Source organism: Erpetoichthys calabaricus, chromosome 12 (assembly GCF_900747795.2).
Source record: "Erpetoichthys calabaricus chromosome 12, fErpCal1.3, whole genome shotgun sequence".
Lineage (NCBI taxonomy): Eukaryota > Metazoa > Chordata > Cladistia > Polypteriformes > Polypteridae > Erpetoichthys > Erpetoichthys calabaricus.
In genome coordinates, this window is record NC_041405.2 from 153,524,258 (window position 1) to 153,541,047 (window position 16,790).

Genomic DNA, 16,790 nt, shown 5'->3' on the forward strand with positions numbered 1-16,790 from the left:
AGTTAGAAGCCTTTTGCAAGGATGAATGGGCAAAAATACCCCAAGAATTGAAAGACTCTTAGCTGGCTAAAGAAAGGGTTTACACACTGTGATACTTGCCAAAGGGGGGGCCTTAGTAAGTATTGACTATGTTGTTTTCCCCAAACACTTGCCTCAGGCCCTTTTCATTTTTTGGGGGGTATTTTGAACCTTTGAATGATTGGAATAAAAATGTAATCTTGCTTGAAATATTAAAGGGATGTGTCATCTTTAACTTTGTGCCTTTTGGTAATCAGTTCATCTTCTGCTTACTTATTCACAATAACAGACATTTTAAGCAAGGGGGCTCAAACATTTGCATTGTATGGTAACATGTAAATGTGGACAGCTTGTTCGATGATAGATTGGTTTCATCATTTTGAATTTTGCAGATGTGTTGATAATGTCTCACCATCCATAAAATAAATTTGTTTTTCTAACTTGATTTTTTTTTTTTTTTTTTTTAAACAGGTAACCAAAGTCCTTGGAAGAACAGGCTCACAAGGGCAATGTACACAGGCAAGTATCTGCTGATTTTTCTGAAAATGTTAAACTATCCATACCAAGGATCATTCTTGTTGAGTTAAAATCTGGTATTGATGCTGACAGTTAAAGAGGTAGAATTCTGTTTTGAGTTTGCATCTGGTTGTCCTGGTGATTGTTACTTTATCATACAGCTGAAACACCAAAATGTTAAACTATCCATACCAAGGATCATTCTTGTTGAGTTAAAATCTGGTATTGATGCTGACAGTTAAAGAGGTAGAATTCTGTTTTGAGTTTGCATCTGGTTGTCCTGGTGGTTGTTACTTTATCATACAGCTGAAACACCTTATCTACAGAAACAAAATTCAGGGTCTGTAAATTGTTTGCACATATAGATTGGCTTTATATCCTGGTCTGGGGGTGGTGTGTGCTAGAAAGACTCTGGTGGCTGGGGGATGCTCCGGGTAAAAGGTGGAAGTCAAATAAACCTTTCAAATGGTTGCAATAAATGGAATAGATCCCAAAGCTGAATATTTTTTTCACTTTCAAAAGATATACAGTGGGGGAAATAAGTATTTGATCCCCTGCTGAATTTGTACGTTTGCTGACTTGCAAAGAAATGGACAGTCTCTAATTTTTATGGTAGTTTTCATTTTAATGGAGAGAGACAGAATATCAACCAAAAATCCAGAAATAGCACATTAAAGTTTTAAATTGATTTGCATGTCATTGAGCGAAATAAGGATTTGATCCCCTACAACCCAGGCAGAATTCTGGCTCCCACGGATTACCAATCAATTACAGATGCTCCTGATCTAAACTCGTTGTGTATAAAGCACACCTGTCCACAGAATTTCTTCTGTTCCAACCCCTCCATCACCAAGACAAAAGTGCTGTCAAAGGACATCAGGGACAATATTATAGACCTGCACAAGGCTGGAATGGGGTACAAGACCATCAGCAAAAAGCTTGGTGAGAAGGTGCCAACTTTTGGTGTGATTTGGAATTGGAAGAAATATAAAATGACTCGATCACCCATGGTCTGGAGTGCCATGCTAGATCTTTCCTCATAGGATGATTGATTATGAGAAAGGTGAGGGATCAGCCCAAAACTACATGGGAGGAGCTTGTTAATGGTCTGACGGCATTTGGGACCACACATTATGTATTGTTTGTTCTGGATTTTCTGGTTGATATTCTGTCTCTCTCTCCATTAAAGTGACACTAACATAAAAATTAGAGACACTTCATTTCTTTGTAAGTGACCAAACTTAAAAATTCAGCAGGTGATCAAATACTTACTGTATTTCCTGCACTAGTCCAGGGCTGAATTTCTTTTCCTGTAGTATTGCAGACATGCTGTTTTCTCAGACAATTAGGGAGTAAGATTTAAAGAATTGTTACAATTGAGAGTAAATGAGCATACAGCGCTTTGTTCATTTTACTAATGTGGTATTGAGAGTTAATAAGCAGGTATAAACTCTAATCTGCTTGTTTCTTTGAAGTGTTAACTTTGTTGGGTTTCATAGCACTTAGAAAAAGTATTGCATAAATGCAGTGTTTCTTTACTGTCCTAGACAGTGTCCTCCAATTCTTTCGGTGTGAATTCTGCATTCTCTTCTACTCGAGAATCCCATCAGTCTATCATGGATCTGTAACCAGCAGGCTTTTTGTCGAATACTCTAGTGAGTGTGTGTTCATTGTGGATATTCAGTGTATTTTAATTGTCTTTACTTGAGCAATAGATTACACAACATAGTTTAATGGTTAGTCAGAAGGATGAAGATTACAATAATGTAATTCTTAACCTGCAAAACTGAAAAACTTGCAATAAGTTGCCATTCTCCTTCATGGGAAAAAAATATATAACTAGTTTAATAAAAAGAGTAAAACGTACATCAGGTAAGCCAATTCCAATTTCCATACCTCTGGTTTAGTTATGCTCCCAGGGTTGTGCACGTTACTGACAAACATGAACCTTTTTTGAGATTAACAGTTTGAGTGCCAAATAGGTGTTTACTGGCATTAGGCAATCTATAGACAGATGTCCCCTGCAAAGTATCTTGCAAACAGCCTTTGATTACCTGCCAGATACAAGTATATTTTTGTATAATGGGTATAAATAGAGGATAGACAGGGACTGAAATAACAATGAAGTTTCAGTGTGGTGTCGCAGAACAGAATATTAAACTTTGTTAATTTTTTTTTTTTAAGCCATATATTCGATAGTGTTTTTCTCAAACATATTTAATATACTTAAGCACACAACCATCTGAATATCTCACTGATTGGTATCTCATGTCTATATCAGTAGAACGGTCAAATGGAAATTGAGACATTCAATTGTAGTGGTTTGTGCAGGATTTAATTTGCTGTTGGACCAACCTGAGTTCTTGTGCAGCTAAGGTTTGGCAACTATGAGGTAGCGCAAATGTATTTTTTTAGAAAATGCATTTTCATTGCTTTAGGCAACAATAAAATGCATTTAATTAGTATATTAAAATAACACCCTGATTTTACAGTACATTGCCATCAGGAGCAAACTTGCCTAATTTCATGGTGGCATTCGTGTTAATACCTTTTCTCTTATCTTGAATAAACCAATAGAAAGCAAAGCGCGGAACGGGTTAACTGCCCAGTTATCAAACTGTATAATTTGCTTACATTCACAATGCAGATAAAATGTACATTTAGTTGTATTTAAATTTTTATGTCCAGTCTCATCTTGTAGAAATGTGAATAGCAAAATCTGAATGTTGTGCATGTTTTCCTAGTGTTTGACACATTTTTTAGTTTTGCTTAGTGGGTCACATTCAAGGTAGATGCCTGTAATAGTGTCTGATTTGTCTTGCTTGCAGAAATTAACTTTAAAGTATGAACCAAACACCTGAATTGTAGCTTTTACTCTGCATTTGAATATTTTAAGTTTATAGAAGTTCTTGTTTTCAAGTTGACTTGTGGGAATTAATATAGGTGATGAACATAAGGAATATATTAATTTGCTAAAGTTAAATTACAACTGCTTCATTAGGTGTGTTTAAATTGTAACACCAGAGAAAATGGCAGTTGCACCCCGTCATGCGCTACAGACTGTACAGGTTTTCTGTTTCCCATATCTTCCTGGCAGGACCTGGATATAAACCCACGCCAAGGAGTTTGTAGATATTTAGGTGTTTTATTTTTAAATATTAGTTGGTAACCATACAGCCACCTGTGAAGGTGGAATGAGTGTGGAGACTCCCAATTATGCCATTTAAAATGAAATTACAGTTACCACTAGTTGTGTGTGTGTTATCTTGCATTCCATTAAGCTATCCTTGCTTTATCATGTAGAAAAGATGTTTGTAGTGCAAAACTGAACCCCCAGAAAAGGGGTTTTAATTTTGGCTAAGAAAATTTCCCATTATGTATATAAAGAAGGTACTATTGATTGAAGAATTTTCCTGTATGTGCAGTGAGGTTGCGATGTTTAACTTTATACCTCCTATTTGTAATCTTGCACACTGAACCAATTGCTTTTTAGTTAACCACTGTGTTTTGTCACGTGATAGGGTGTTGTAATTAAAACGTCTATTTCTGAATTAATTTGTACTGTCTGTGTTTGATTTTTTTTTTTTTTTGTTCTTATGTTATAAAAGGTGTTAGTCTTGAATATAAATGCCTAGCATGTTATCACTACTGCTCATGATTTTGGATGTTGCAGAATTACTAGAAAATGCTATAAACATACCTCATCTTAATTTCTGAAACAAAACTTCTTTACTAGTAATGGTGCAGTGTGAGCAGTAAATGTGATTACAAGGTCTAGGAGCCTGCTTGTAGAAATTTCCAAGTGTATGAATTGTTGCCATAAATTTCACAACAACCAATTAGTCTGCACTCAAGGTTATGTTTAAAGGTTATTGCGTTCAGATTTTTGTTTGGTTTTATTTGTAATTTTTAAGTTAAAAAAGAATCTTATTTGGTTTAATAGGGAATGAATAGGGTAGACTTTTTTTTTTTTTTGCCTTGTTTGTTTAGCATGCAAGTGTCATTTTGAAAATTAACTTTATTCCAATTTATTCTCTGTAGGTTCGTGTTGAGTTCATGGATGATAGCAATCGATCAATCATTCGCAATGTAAAGGGTCCTGTGCGTGAAGGTGATGTGCTTACTCTATTAGAGTCTGAAAGAGAAGCCAGAAGGCTACGCTAAAAGGTATTTTTTTTCACCACTTTTTAATGTACTTGATGCCCCATCCCTAACCTTTAAATGTTGCATTCTCCTTGTTCTGTACAATAGTAAAATTATATCTTAGTTTTACCTTTTAAATTTATAACATTTTTAGATTAAGCTTACTGTTTTCTACATCAACACTTCATTGTATATGTTGTACTCACTATTTAGTAGTTGTTCAAACAAATATGATAAAGTACTATTTCTAGAAAGATATATGAAACACGTGATTTTAAAGTTTTTGGTCTCTGAGTTCTTTTTGAAATCTCACTTTTATTTGTTCCATCCACCTGTTAGGAAGGATTACAGCCCCTAGCAAAAAGGCTGTGTCGGTTTTGGAATTTTTATTGAAGCTAATTTCTTAAATAGAAAACGGTTCCTTTGTGCAACATTGCATTTAATTTTCTTTTGGCATGTATTTTACTTTTTTGGTGGGGGAAATTGACAAAGTGAGTAACATGGGATTACAAGTCTCTTATGAATATATTAAATGGAACTGCTTAATGGTAACAACATGATGATACACCAATTACCAAACATGTTTCAAGTTAAATTAGTTTGGGGGGGGGGGTCTGATTTAAAAGCAGCCACTGTGAGTCAACTTGATTCAAAACTGTATTACCCTGATCCCTTGCATGTAAGTGCCTGCCAGTCCTAAAATCTGTTTAATAGGCATATGAAAGCATTAGTGGATTGAAACTGAAATTTTTTCCCCTTTTTCTTTGCAGATCATGGGTATCTCAGACTGCCGATATTTACCTGCTCCCAAACTGTGTTACTGTCAAAATGTTGCAAAACACAATTGTACAGTTTTTGAACTTAATAAATGATTGGATCTAATAGGTTTCTATAAAATTATTTTTCTTTTCCATTATTTGCTGTTTTCAGAAGTATTCAGCATTTTGAGCTGTGGGTTATTTGCTTAAAAGTGAAAAGGGTATACATGAGTTCTAGACAAAACACTTTATTTTTGTAAACTACATACAGAAATGATAAATACATATTTAAATGGCTACACAGTGCATAGATAGAAATGTTAGTGCAGATTTGGTCACTTGATTAACTTGGGCACATTTCAAACTGCTTTAAGAATTATACTTGCCTTTTTTTCTGAAACTTTGGTGCAACATTTATATTTTGAAATTTTTCTCATTTCCATGGCAGAGTAAACATTTACACCAGAATTTTGCAGCCGTCTTCCAATAATTAAAGACATACTCTAAAAAAATTTTTTTTTTTTGTCCGTTACTTGCCACATGGTTTGTAGTGATGGTCGAGAAAGACTTGAATGTCATGTTTTCATAGAGAATGAAATTAGTTTGTACAGCACAGCTTGTATTATATCAATGATAAATGATTAAAAAAAATGCCCATCTTGAAAGAAAAAAAAGTTTACCTCAGTCATACAATCCCTGTCAGTCATCAGATTGTATGCTCAATGTGTAAAACATAAGCATTTGTTTGTTAAAATATTGTTAAGATACTTCTAGGAAAAATTGATGCACATCATAAATGGGAGAGGCTGGTTACATGGGCCTGACATTTTCAACTGAAGATGGTCTAGAGTCAGTGTAAAAATTCGATCCTGTATGACTTGCTTTTTCCTGTCTTATGTGTGGATATTATTTCTGGTAGGATGTGCTTAACACCATTTTTTTCAAAAATGCATGTGTATTGCCTGTTTTGGGTGTACAGCTGGATAACTAATGTGAATTATGCAACAGGACTTGGTGTGGGGTGTTTTTGGGAGAAGGGGTGTCTTAACAACAATGGTCATCTTTAGCTTGTATTATGTCAAAGTTCTCTGTTCTGCATGAAGAAAATTACATTTTTTTGCAGCAGTCAAAACAAACTACATGTGGTAAGTGACATACAAAAATGTGGAGTATTCCTTTAAGGGAAATCTTAAGCAAGATAATGTCTTCCTTTACACAACAGATGAATGTCTTTGGTCATTTTTTATTTATAACCTGGCCCTTTTTTTGCATTGCAGAATTGCACTGGGCATTGTTTTCTTCTTTGGAAGATTTAAACAACATTTTCACAATTCTTCGATCATTGCACCACATTTTCCAGTGTGAAAACCTCAAATACTTGGCCTTTATTTGGATTAAAGGTGGAAGAACTGATGGGTTTCATTTATGCTGTTTGCAGCCACTAAACCCCCCAACCCCCTTGGTTTCCACCATGAGTATTGTAACTTTGAGCAAATGATAATACTGGTATTATATAACAACTTGCTTATAAAGATCTTTACATGTTGTATGTTTAATTTCATCTGAAGGAAATGTCTTCTGTGCAGTCTCCAAACAATTATTCTTCATCCAAAACAGGCTTTCCTGGGCTGTTGGGACTTGTGGATGCAGTCTTTGGTGTTCCCTGTATGTACAAAAAAAAATAACATGAACTATTGAAGTTTATAAATGCAAGTCTTGCTTTATTCTAGGCATCAGTAGTCATTTCACATTTAGGATTGACTGTCTTGGGATCTTATTTATTTTTGCATTAACTAGCTCTCTAGGTCTATCACATATCTAGCAAACCTATTTTGAATCAGTAGGTACATTTACAGACTAGTATGTTTCGTCAGTTGTTAGCCATGGTCAGTGATAGTGTGGCTACATGTTTCATATACCAGTGTGGCTAAAATGTTGCTTATTAGAGCAAACTCCTGTATGTACATTAGGTTTGATTCCCAAAATTAGCTTTTTTTTTTTTTTATGGATATTTGCAGAGTCCACCAGTACCCCAAGATGCTTTGGGAGGCCAGTGAGAAATCGCAGAGTTGTACCAGCCACTGCTGGAAGAGGTTGTCACAACCCCAGTTTACATTGTGCATGTGCAGATTTTTCACAAATGTGTACTGTAAATGCACTTCACCTCACACATAGCACTGCCCAATCTGCTTTATTTGTAAATAATTTGTATATATTTGATGTCACAACTTCATTGGTACTCCAGTTGAACTTGCACTTTTTTTTTTTTAAGGTGACACTCCACTAAACAGTACAGCATAGCCATACGCAACTCAGATTTGAGGGATACATTGGCTGACCACAATTAAAAATGTCAACTTTCACTACAGCAAGCAATTTTCATGTCCTTTTAAAAAGCAACTGCACTTTAATTTATATGCCCATCGATTGCATGTCATAACTAAAAAGAAAGCGGATATATTGCATTTTGATTTCAAAACCATGCTTCGGTTGTCAAAACTAAATGTAATCAAATGACCAGTCAGTCAAGTGGAGGGCCAAGTAGCATCAACAGTTATGATGGGCAGTTTATAAAGCAGGGGATCTGGCTGCCAGTTAAACAGGTGGGAGCTGACTAAGTTACTTTTTCATTCTCTGCTGTGTCAAAAGGGTAAATAAATACGGTTTATTATTGAGCTTATGAATAAAAAGCTACAAAGACACCAAGTTCAGTTACACCAACAAATGTTTCACTATATGGAGTATTTAGTTTAAACAGCTAACAAACCACACCTTGAAAATTTACCACATAGCTTATTTTAAGGTGTGTAAACATTTTCATTAAAACGTAACGCATACTTTTTGCTGTTTCATTAATCGCTCTGCAGTCTCCATTGGTGAAACTTGTGCTCGCCTCCAGAGCACAGAAATGTTTGGGGTAAGAGGTGTTTCACTTCTAAACTATGGATGGCACTTGTCCCGCCTCTTAATGCTGATTGGTCATTTGTTTACATTTAGTTGTGGCACAATTAACGTGTGCTCTTAAATGAAAATGCAATATGTTTGATCACAAAATTGATGGACACGAAGTAAAATGCTTTTGTATTGTGCTTTAAGCTGACAAGAAAATTGAGTGCCTTGGTGGAAAGCAATCTGTCATGTGTTTGGTATGTTTTTTTAAGGATGACACATGCCAAAATGAAATGCACGGGCATAATTATTACATTTCAATGTTAACATGCTGGATTGCATTTTATTTTGACGAGAATAACCTACGACTAGAAGTTACGTAATGTGACATCGGCTTAAGTCATTGAAGGATGCAGAAAATTGCTTGAATGTCCTATTTAATCCACATAGCCATCTAAGGTTTTCTTCCAGAATTTTTTTTTTCCTTGCGTCCAATGTTGCTTAAATTATTTTTGGTTACTGTTTAATTCTAAACCCTGCCCTGTTAGAAGTCATGTTTTTCTTTTTTTTTTTATGTGAACTGACCTGGCCAAAAAAAAAAAATCATTGTTGAAGCAAATCTAAAGTCCGCTTAATTTGATTCATTTGCGGGGGGGAAAGCCAAAATATGATTTGGAGCAAATCTGTGCCTCTCCAGAGTCCAATAAATACCTTTGGCTAGACGAGCGGGCCTCTGTGCCGATACTTACAGCTGCTTGACTTTTGGTGTAGTTCATGTGGGCGTAGAGCAGCATTGCAATGTCATTGTGAGCCGCCTCAAGTGCGATTGATAGCGCATTGCTGCCATCCTGGGGAAAAAAAAATAAAAAAACAAAAGAAATGAGGAGAGTGAGAGACCACCCAGGAGTTTTATGCACACCAGTTACACCGACACAGCCCCGAGTCAACAGAGGACTTCTCCATGTCTGAACTGTATCATTAGACAACATCTGCACGACAGTGTGGTGTTCCCACCAGTGCTGGACATCTGTTTACTTTCCCAGTACAACTTAATGCTCCGTTAACTGATGTTACGCATACCAGTAATCGGAATATTACTGCTGCACAAATTTCATATTCTAAGTGCTTCTTGAAAAATCAAACCCTTGACACCACAATGGCTGCAAAACCACCATTGCTTTTTAATGGATTAACTATAGTAGCTGAAGACAATGTGATTTCCTGTGTACAGTACAATTACAAACATTTCCAGACCTAAAATGGTATTCTGGAAAAATTCCAGTCCAGATTTAGATCCTGTTACAACACCGAAACAGCCTTGTTAAAAAGTTTACACTGACCTCCTAACTACTGACCCTGGAGATTCTGCTACTATAGGCCAGTAAGCTTAATGTGCATGACAGATAAATGCAGTCAGTCATTTTCTAACCCAGGGTGCCAGTCTGTCATAGACAGGTAAATTAATGGAAGCAATTGGTAACAAGAAGATTGAGCAACACATGGCTAGAAGAAGAGTTTAACTGAACAGTCAGCATGGATTCAGATGAGGGAGGTCATCTTTTACTAACATGCTGGAATTCTATGAGGAAGAAACAGAAGGATACAATCAGAGTGGAGCATCTGATGTTATTGATGTGGACTTTCAGAAAGCATTTGATAAGGTGCCACATGAGAGGGTGGGCATCAAACTAAAAGAAGTGGCAGTTCAGGGTTTGGTGTGTAGCTGGGAGGCAGAATTGGCTCAGACACAGGAAGCAGAGGGTGATGGTGCAAGGAACCTCATCAGAATTAAGTGAAGTTAAGAGTGGTGACCAGCAGGGGGCAGTGCTGGGGCCACAAATATTTCCCCTTTAAATAAAAATGGTGATCAGGCAGATCCAAGTAACTATAGGCCAGTAAGCTTAATATGCATGACAGGTAAATTCATTCATGTTCTAATTCAGTGTATATTTTAATACATAGTGTTGTGAAAAAGTATTTGCCCCCTTCCTGATTATTTTTTTTTTTTTTGCGTGTTTGTCACACTTGACTGTTTCAGATCATCAAACAAATGTAAATATTAGACAAAGATAACCCAAGTTAACACAAAATGCAGTTTTTAAGTGATGATTTTATTTATTAAGGGAAAAAAAAACTATCCAAACCTTCATAGCCCTATGTGAAAAAGTAATTGCCCCCTAAACTTTATAAGTGGTTGTGCCACCCTTAGCAGTAACAACTGCAATCAAGTGTTTGTGATAACTGGCAATGAGTCTTTCACATCACTGTGGAGGAATTTTTGGCCCACTCTTCTTTACATAATTATTTCATTTCAGCCACACTGGATGGTTGCTGAGCATGAACCGCATTTTTAAGGTCGTGCCACAGCATCTCAATTGGATTCATGTTCCGGACTTTGCCCAGGCCACTCCAAAACCTTCATTTTGTTTTTCTTAAGGCATTCAGAGGTGGACTTGCTGGTGTGTTTTGGATCATTGTCCTGCTACAAAACCCTAGTGCGCTTCAGCTTGAGGTTACGAACTGATGGCCGGACATTCTCCTTCAGGATTTTTTGATAGAGAGTAGAATTCATGGTTCCATCAATCACAGCAGGTCATCCAGGTCCTGAAGCAGCAACGCAGCCCCAGACCATCACACTACCACCACCATTTTTTGACTGTTGACCTGATGTTCTTTTTCTGAAATGCTGTGTTACTTTTACGCCAGATGTAACGGGACACAAACCTTCCAAAAAGTTCAACTTTTGTTTTGTCAGTCCACCGAATATTTTCCCAAAAGTCTTGGGGATCATCAGGATATTTTTTGGCAAAAGTGAGATGAGCCTTAATGTTCTTTTTGTCAGCAGTTGTTTTTGCCTTGTAACTCTGCCATGCCTGCCAGTCTCTTTCTTATATATGAGTCATGAACACTGACCTTAACTGAGGCAAGTGAGGCCTGCAGTTCTTTAGATGTTGTTCTGGGTTCTTTTGTGACCTCTTGGATGAGTCGTCACTGTGCTCTTGGGGTAATTTTTGTAGGCTGGCCACTCCTGGGAAGGTTCACCACTGTTCCATGTTTTCTCCATTTGTGGATAATGGCTCTCACCTTTAGAATTGGCTTTGGAACATTTTCCAGACTGATAGAGGTCAATTACTTTGTTTCTTGTCTTTTCCTGAATTTCTTTAGAAAATGGAAATTTTCCTGAATTTCTTTAGGCATGATGGATGTATCCCTTTTTGGGATCTTTTGGCCTTCTTCACTTTGTCTGATAGGTTCTATTTAAGGTCTGGCAGTAATCAGGCCGGGCTGTGGATAGTGAGATTGAACTCAGCTTTCCAAAAATTTTGATTAACCACAGTTACTTCATGATTTAACAAGGGGGGCAATTACATTTTCACATAGGGCCATGTAGGTTTAGATAGTTATTTTTTTCCTTAACACTAGAATTACCAAAGCCTACGAAAAAACTTTTAAATCCGTCCACCTTAAATCCCTTCGCACATCTCTGCCAGCGTCTTTTGTCTTGTAAATGTGCCGATCAACGCAAGCAGCCTGCTATTCCATCCCCCAGCCCCCAAACCGCCACAGAACGGGCGCAAAGTTCTCCCAGTTTCATGCCTTAATTATTTGGGAGTGAAGTGCTGAGTTTTAGCGGGAAAATAATACAGTAATCCCTCGCTATATCGCGCTTCAACTTTCGCAGCTTCACTCTATCGCGGATTTTATATGTAAGCATATCTAAATATATAACGCGGATTTTTCGCTGCTTCGCATGTTTCTGCGGACAATGGGTCTTTTTACTTCTGGTACATGCTTCCTCAGTTGGTTTGCCCAGTTGATTTCATACAAGAGATGCTATTGGCGGATGGCTGATAAGCTACCCAATCAGAGCACGCAGTTAAGTTCCTGTGTGCTGCTGATTGGCTCAGCGACGGAGTGCTGCATTAACCAGGAAGTCTCATCTCACTCATTCAGCATTAACGTGCTCCTGCTACTGCTTCAGGGGCCGTGTCCAAGCGCCAACAGAAGATGCAAATGATTGCAGAAAAGGTAAAAGTTTTGGATATGTTGAAGGAAGGGAACAGCTACACCGCTGCAGGACACCATTACGGCATCAATGAGTCCACGATTCTTTTTATTTAAAAAGGAGGAAAAGCATATAAGATCTACGGCCGCAGTGTCCTTTACCCAGGGCGCAAAATGAGTTGCAAGTGAACGTGATAAGGCAGTAGTCTGGATGGAATCTGCTTTAGGGATTTGGATTGAAGAGTGCTGGAAGAAGAACAACGGCGGTGCTACACAATCGCCTGAAGAGGCTCCTTTAGAAGAGCTGTAACGCTCTCCTTTGTTGTGCAGTAAAATTAAACTCATCGTTATTGGACAAGTCGCAGTGTCATTGTTGGTGAGTAACATAATTATCTACGTACAGTACTTATTACATGTACATAGTTTAGTATCACTGTACACACATTTTACTGTATACAATTTTTCTTACATTGTACGTATTTATTGCTGGTGGCCTGTCTGTCGTAATGGCTGTAACATATGTGATATCGGAGACGCTCGATATCTTTAAAATAATATTTAGGTTTTACTGTATATAAACTGTGTTTACATACATAATTTCAACGAATCTTACCTAATATCTAAGAGAATACAAATGGTTTATGCTGTATAATTGTGCGGGAAATGTTTATAATAGTGTGGGAGAGTTTATAAGGGCTTAAAATATATAAAAATAACCATATAAACATATGGTTTCTACTTCGCGGATTTTCGCGGTTCTGGAACGCAACCCCCGCGATGGAGGAGGGATTACTGTAGATCATTATTTGGAACACATGCACTTCATGTGAGTTCCATTTCTACACTAATCTGTGTAAACACATTGTGAAAAGAGAAACGTTTTTCATAATTTTGTAATAAATGAGAAAATGTAGACATAAACTATATAATGTGTGAAGCCTGAAGTCCAAAGATCAAACACTTTCACAAAAGGTTCAAGGACAATACAACAGCTTCTGTGGTGCAGCGGTAAGAACTGCTGACTTGTAATCAAGAGTACCCTGGTTTGATCCTGACTAAATTGTATATTTACTGTTTTGAGTAGTGAGCTGCTCTTATTGTTAATATTATACAATAAAAACATACATTTGATTTGCGTCTGTAACAGCCGGTGTATATTTGTAGTACTTGTAAAAGTTAGCGTTTTTTTTTTTTACATTTATTCTCTCAGTCACAATAACAATACATACTACACCCCCAACCCGGGATCTGACGCTTTAAGTTTTTATTTGAAACTGGGAATAACTGTAGATGTGAGTAGTGTTTTGAGACAATCGAACTGGAAATTCTCTAATCTGAAGGGATTAAAGCTGACAGGCAAACACTGGTGAATTTGCCTTCTTCCTATCTCATTGTCACTTGAATTTTTTTTTATTGTTTTACTGAGTGTTCCTGCTTACGCTGAATTAGTATGAGCCTTATGGTCCATGATGTCAAAGCCACACTGACAAAAAACAGACATAAGTATAGAGTGAGTTGAGAGATATAGCAGTGTTGAACTAGATAGATAGATAGATAGATAGATAGATAGATAGATAGATAGATAGATAGATAGATAGATAGATAGATAGATAATGTCCAGAGACCTTGCCCCACCGGGATGCTGGAACTATGGTAGTACCGGAAGAAGGGCAGTGTTTTCCCTGGGCCACAAGGGGGCAGCGCCCCTGGGTTGTATGGGGGCCACTGAGATGGGGGATCCAACCCTACGCTCCACCGTGGCCACCACCAGGGGGCGCCTGGATAGCCCCTGGACTTGAATATGCAGCACTTCCGACACATCTGGGGACTGAATAAAAGGGGCCGCCTGACTCCAATCAGAGAGCCGGAGTCGGGTGCAAGAAGGACGGAGCTTGCCAGTGCGGAGTTGGAGGCAGCCGAAGAAGCAGAGTGGAGTCATAAGAGAGTGTGTTTGGTGATTATGCACTGTGTGTTGTCTTGAGGGTAAGGGTTGTAAATAAACGTGTGTGATTTAAGACTTTCTGTGTCAGCCTGTCAGTGTCCGGGTCCAACATGTCCACAATAGATAGATCTTTATTGTCATTGTCACTTTTACAAAGGAACAACGAAACTGAAGGTGCAGTCGACTCAGTGTGAGGCATAAGAGTTAAAAAGACAAGAAGAGAGAAAATAATAACAAACCAAATAGTAATAAAAGTACTTTACAAAATATACAAATTGCACTGGTTGACTTAAGGTCTATATTGCACTTTGGGAGAATGATACGCAGCAGATTTATTCTGAGTTCAGTGCCTTGATTGCTTTTGGATTAAAGCTAGATGATGACGAGGGTTCTACATCGGAGAAAGAATGCACGTTGCACTTTTGCCGTCAATGTACTTTGTATATAAAAGCCAGATCGAATGTTATTTACCTTTTTTCTTTGATTTATTTATTTACTTCTTACAGCGTAAAGTCACAAGTAGACTGCAGAGCTTCCTGTGTTTGATCGACACGGGCATGCTGAAAAAGTACACGTGTAATGCCACGAAAGTGTATGCTGACACTTCAGTACACGAGCAGTGGTACAAGAATGCAGTCAGACTTCTTTTTTGGGCACATACACCATCCAGATCTAAACACTAACGTGGAGAGTCGCTCGTGTACTGAAGAGTCTATAGCTGCAGATGGAAGCTGCTGTCGCTGTACTTTGTATATAAGAGCCAGATTTAATGTTATTTACCTTTTTCCTTTGATTTATTTATTTATTTTAGTACAACATAAAGTAACAAGTAGACTGCAGAGCTTCCCGTGTACATATACAAAGTACAGTGACGGCAAAAGTGTGACGTGCATTCTTTCTCCGATGTAGAACTGTCATCATCATCTGAGTTCACCTCTGTTATAGCGCGTCTTTATGTGAAAATAGTATTGTCACATGGGTGGGATTGTGAACGCGACTAAGAGAATAAAACTGAATGAAAAAAACAAAGCTAACCTTTACAAGTACCATACATTTACACGGGCTGTTACAGACTCAAATCTAATGTATGTTTTTATTCTAAAATAGTAAGAATAACAGCAGCTCACTACTCAAAACTGTGTCATGAGGGGTCAAACTCGCAACCTTTTGATTACCAGTCAGCAGATCTTACCGCTGTGCCACCAAAGCGATCGTATTAAAGACGTGTCAATGTCCTACTGTATCACGGGTTCTTTTTCTGCAGTTATACTCTTGAATAAAATCACACTTGTTTTGGTATACTTGTACCTTTCGTGAAAATGTTTATTTGATATTTGGACTTCAGGTTTCACACCTTATACACTTCATGTCTACATTTTGTCAATTATTACTAAAACATGAAAAAGTTTCTATTTTAACGATGTGTTTACATAGATTGTTGTAGACACGAACACATGTGAAATGCATGTATTCCAAATGACGATACAGTCATAGGAAAAAGTTTGGGAACCCCTCTTAATTCTTTGGATTTTTATTTATCATTGGCTGAGCTTTCAACGTAGCAACTTCCTTTTAATATCTGACATGCCTTATGGACACAGTAGGATTTCAGCAGTGACATTAAGTTTATTAGATTAACAGAAAATATGCAATATGCATCATAACAAAATTAGACAGGTGCATAAATGTGGGCCCCCCAACAGAGATTTGACATCAATACTTAGTTGAGCCTCCTTTTGCTAATCTAACAGCCTCTAGACGCTGTCCTCCTATAGCCTTTGATGAGTGTCTGGATTCTGGATGGAGGTATTGCTGACCATTCTTCATACAAAATCTCTCCAGCTCAGTTCAATTTGATGGACAGCCTGCTTCAAATCATCCTATAAATTTTCAATGATATTCAAGTCAGGGGACTGTGACGGCCATTCCAGAATATTGTACTTCTCCCTCTGCATGAATGCCTTTGTAGATTTCCAACTGTGTTTTGGGTCATTGTCTTGTTGGAATATCCAACCCCTGCGTAACTTCAACTTTGTGACTGATGCTTGAACATTATCCTGAAGAATTTGTTGATATTGGGTTGAATTCATCTGACCCTCGACTTTAACAAGGGCCCCAGTCCCTGAACTGGCCACACAGCCCCACAGTATGATGGAACCTCCACCAAATTTGACAGTAGGTAGCAGGTGTTTTTCTTGGAATGCGGTGTTCTTCTTCCGCCATGCAAAGCGCTTTTAGTTCTGACCAAATAACTCCATTTTTGTCTCATCAGTCCAAAGCACTTTGTTCCCAAATGAATCTGGCTTGTCTAAATGAGCATTGGCATACAACAAGCGACTCTGTTTGTGGTGTGAGTGCAGAAAGGGCTTCTTTCTCATCACCCTGCCATACAGATGTTCTTTGTGCAAATTGCGCTGAATTGTAGAACGATGTCCAGATACACCATCTGCAGCAAGATGTTCTTGCAGGTCTTTGGAGGTGATCTGTGGGTTGTTTGTCACCATTCTCACAATCCTGCC

The 16,790-nt window shown here is 37.7% G+C and overlaps 2 protein-coding genes across 4 annotated transcripts in view; one reads left to right on the plus strand and one right to left on the minus strand.

Annotated features, from left to right (window-relative positions):
* rps28 (ribosomal protein S28) overlaps nucleotides 1-16,790 on the plus strand; it is an 892,132-nt gene that overhangs the window by 1,980 nt on the left and 873,362 nt on the right. Inside the window, exons 2-4 of one of the 2 annotated variants that reach the window (XM_028816595.2) lie at nucleotides 490-537; nucleotides 4,576-4,701; nucleotides 5,448-5,559. In XM_028816595.2, the coding sequence (XP_028672428.1) occupies nucleotides 490-537; nucleotides 4,576-4,698 (171 nt within the window). In that variant the 3' untranslated portion in view covers nucleotides 4,699-4,701; nucleotides 5,448-5,559. Of the gene's footprint in view, nucleotides 1-489; nucleotides 538-4,575; nucleotides 4,702-5,447; nucleotides 5,560-16,790 lie in introns of those variants that run through there. The other variant, XM_051935039.1, reaches the window with a different exon arrangement.
* Nucleotides 5,664-16,790, minus strand: part of kank3 (KN motif and ankyrin repeat domains 3) — a 131,669-nt gene continuing 120,542 nt past the window's right edge. For both annotated transcript variants that reach the window (XM_051934979.1, XM_051934978.1), the window contains exons 11-12: nucleotides 9,074-9,172; nucleotides 5,664-7,098 (exon numbers count right to left, since the gene is read on the minus strand). In XM_051934979.1, the coding sequence (XP_051790939.1) occupies nucleotides 7,033-7,098; nucleotides 9,074-9,172 (165 nt within the window). In that variant the 3' untranslated portion in view covers nucleotides 5,664-7,032. The remainder of the gene's footprint in view (nucleotides 7,099-9,073; nucleotides 9,173-16,790) is intronic.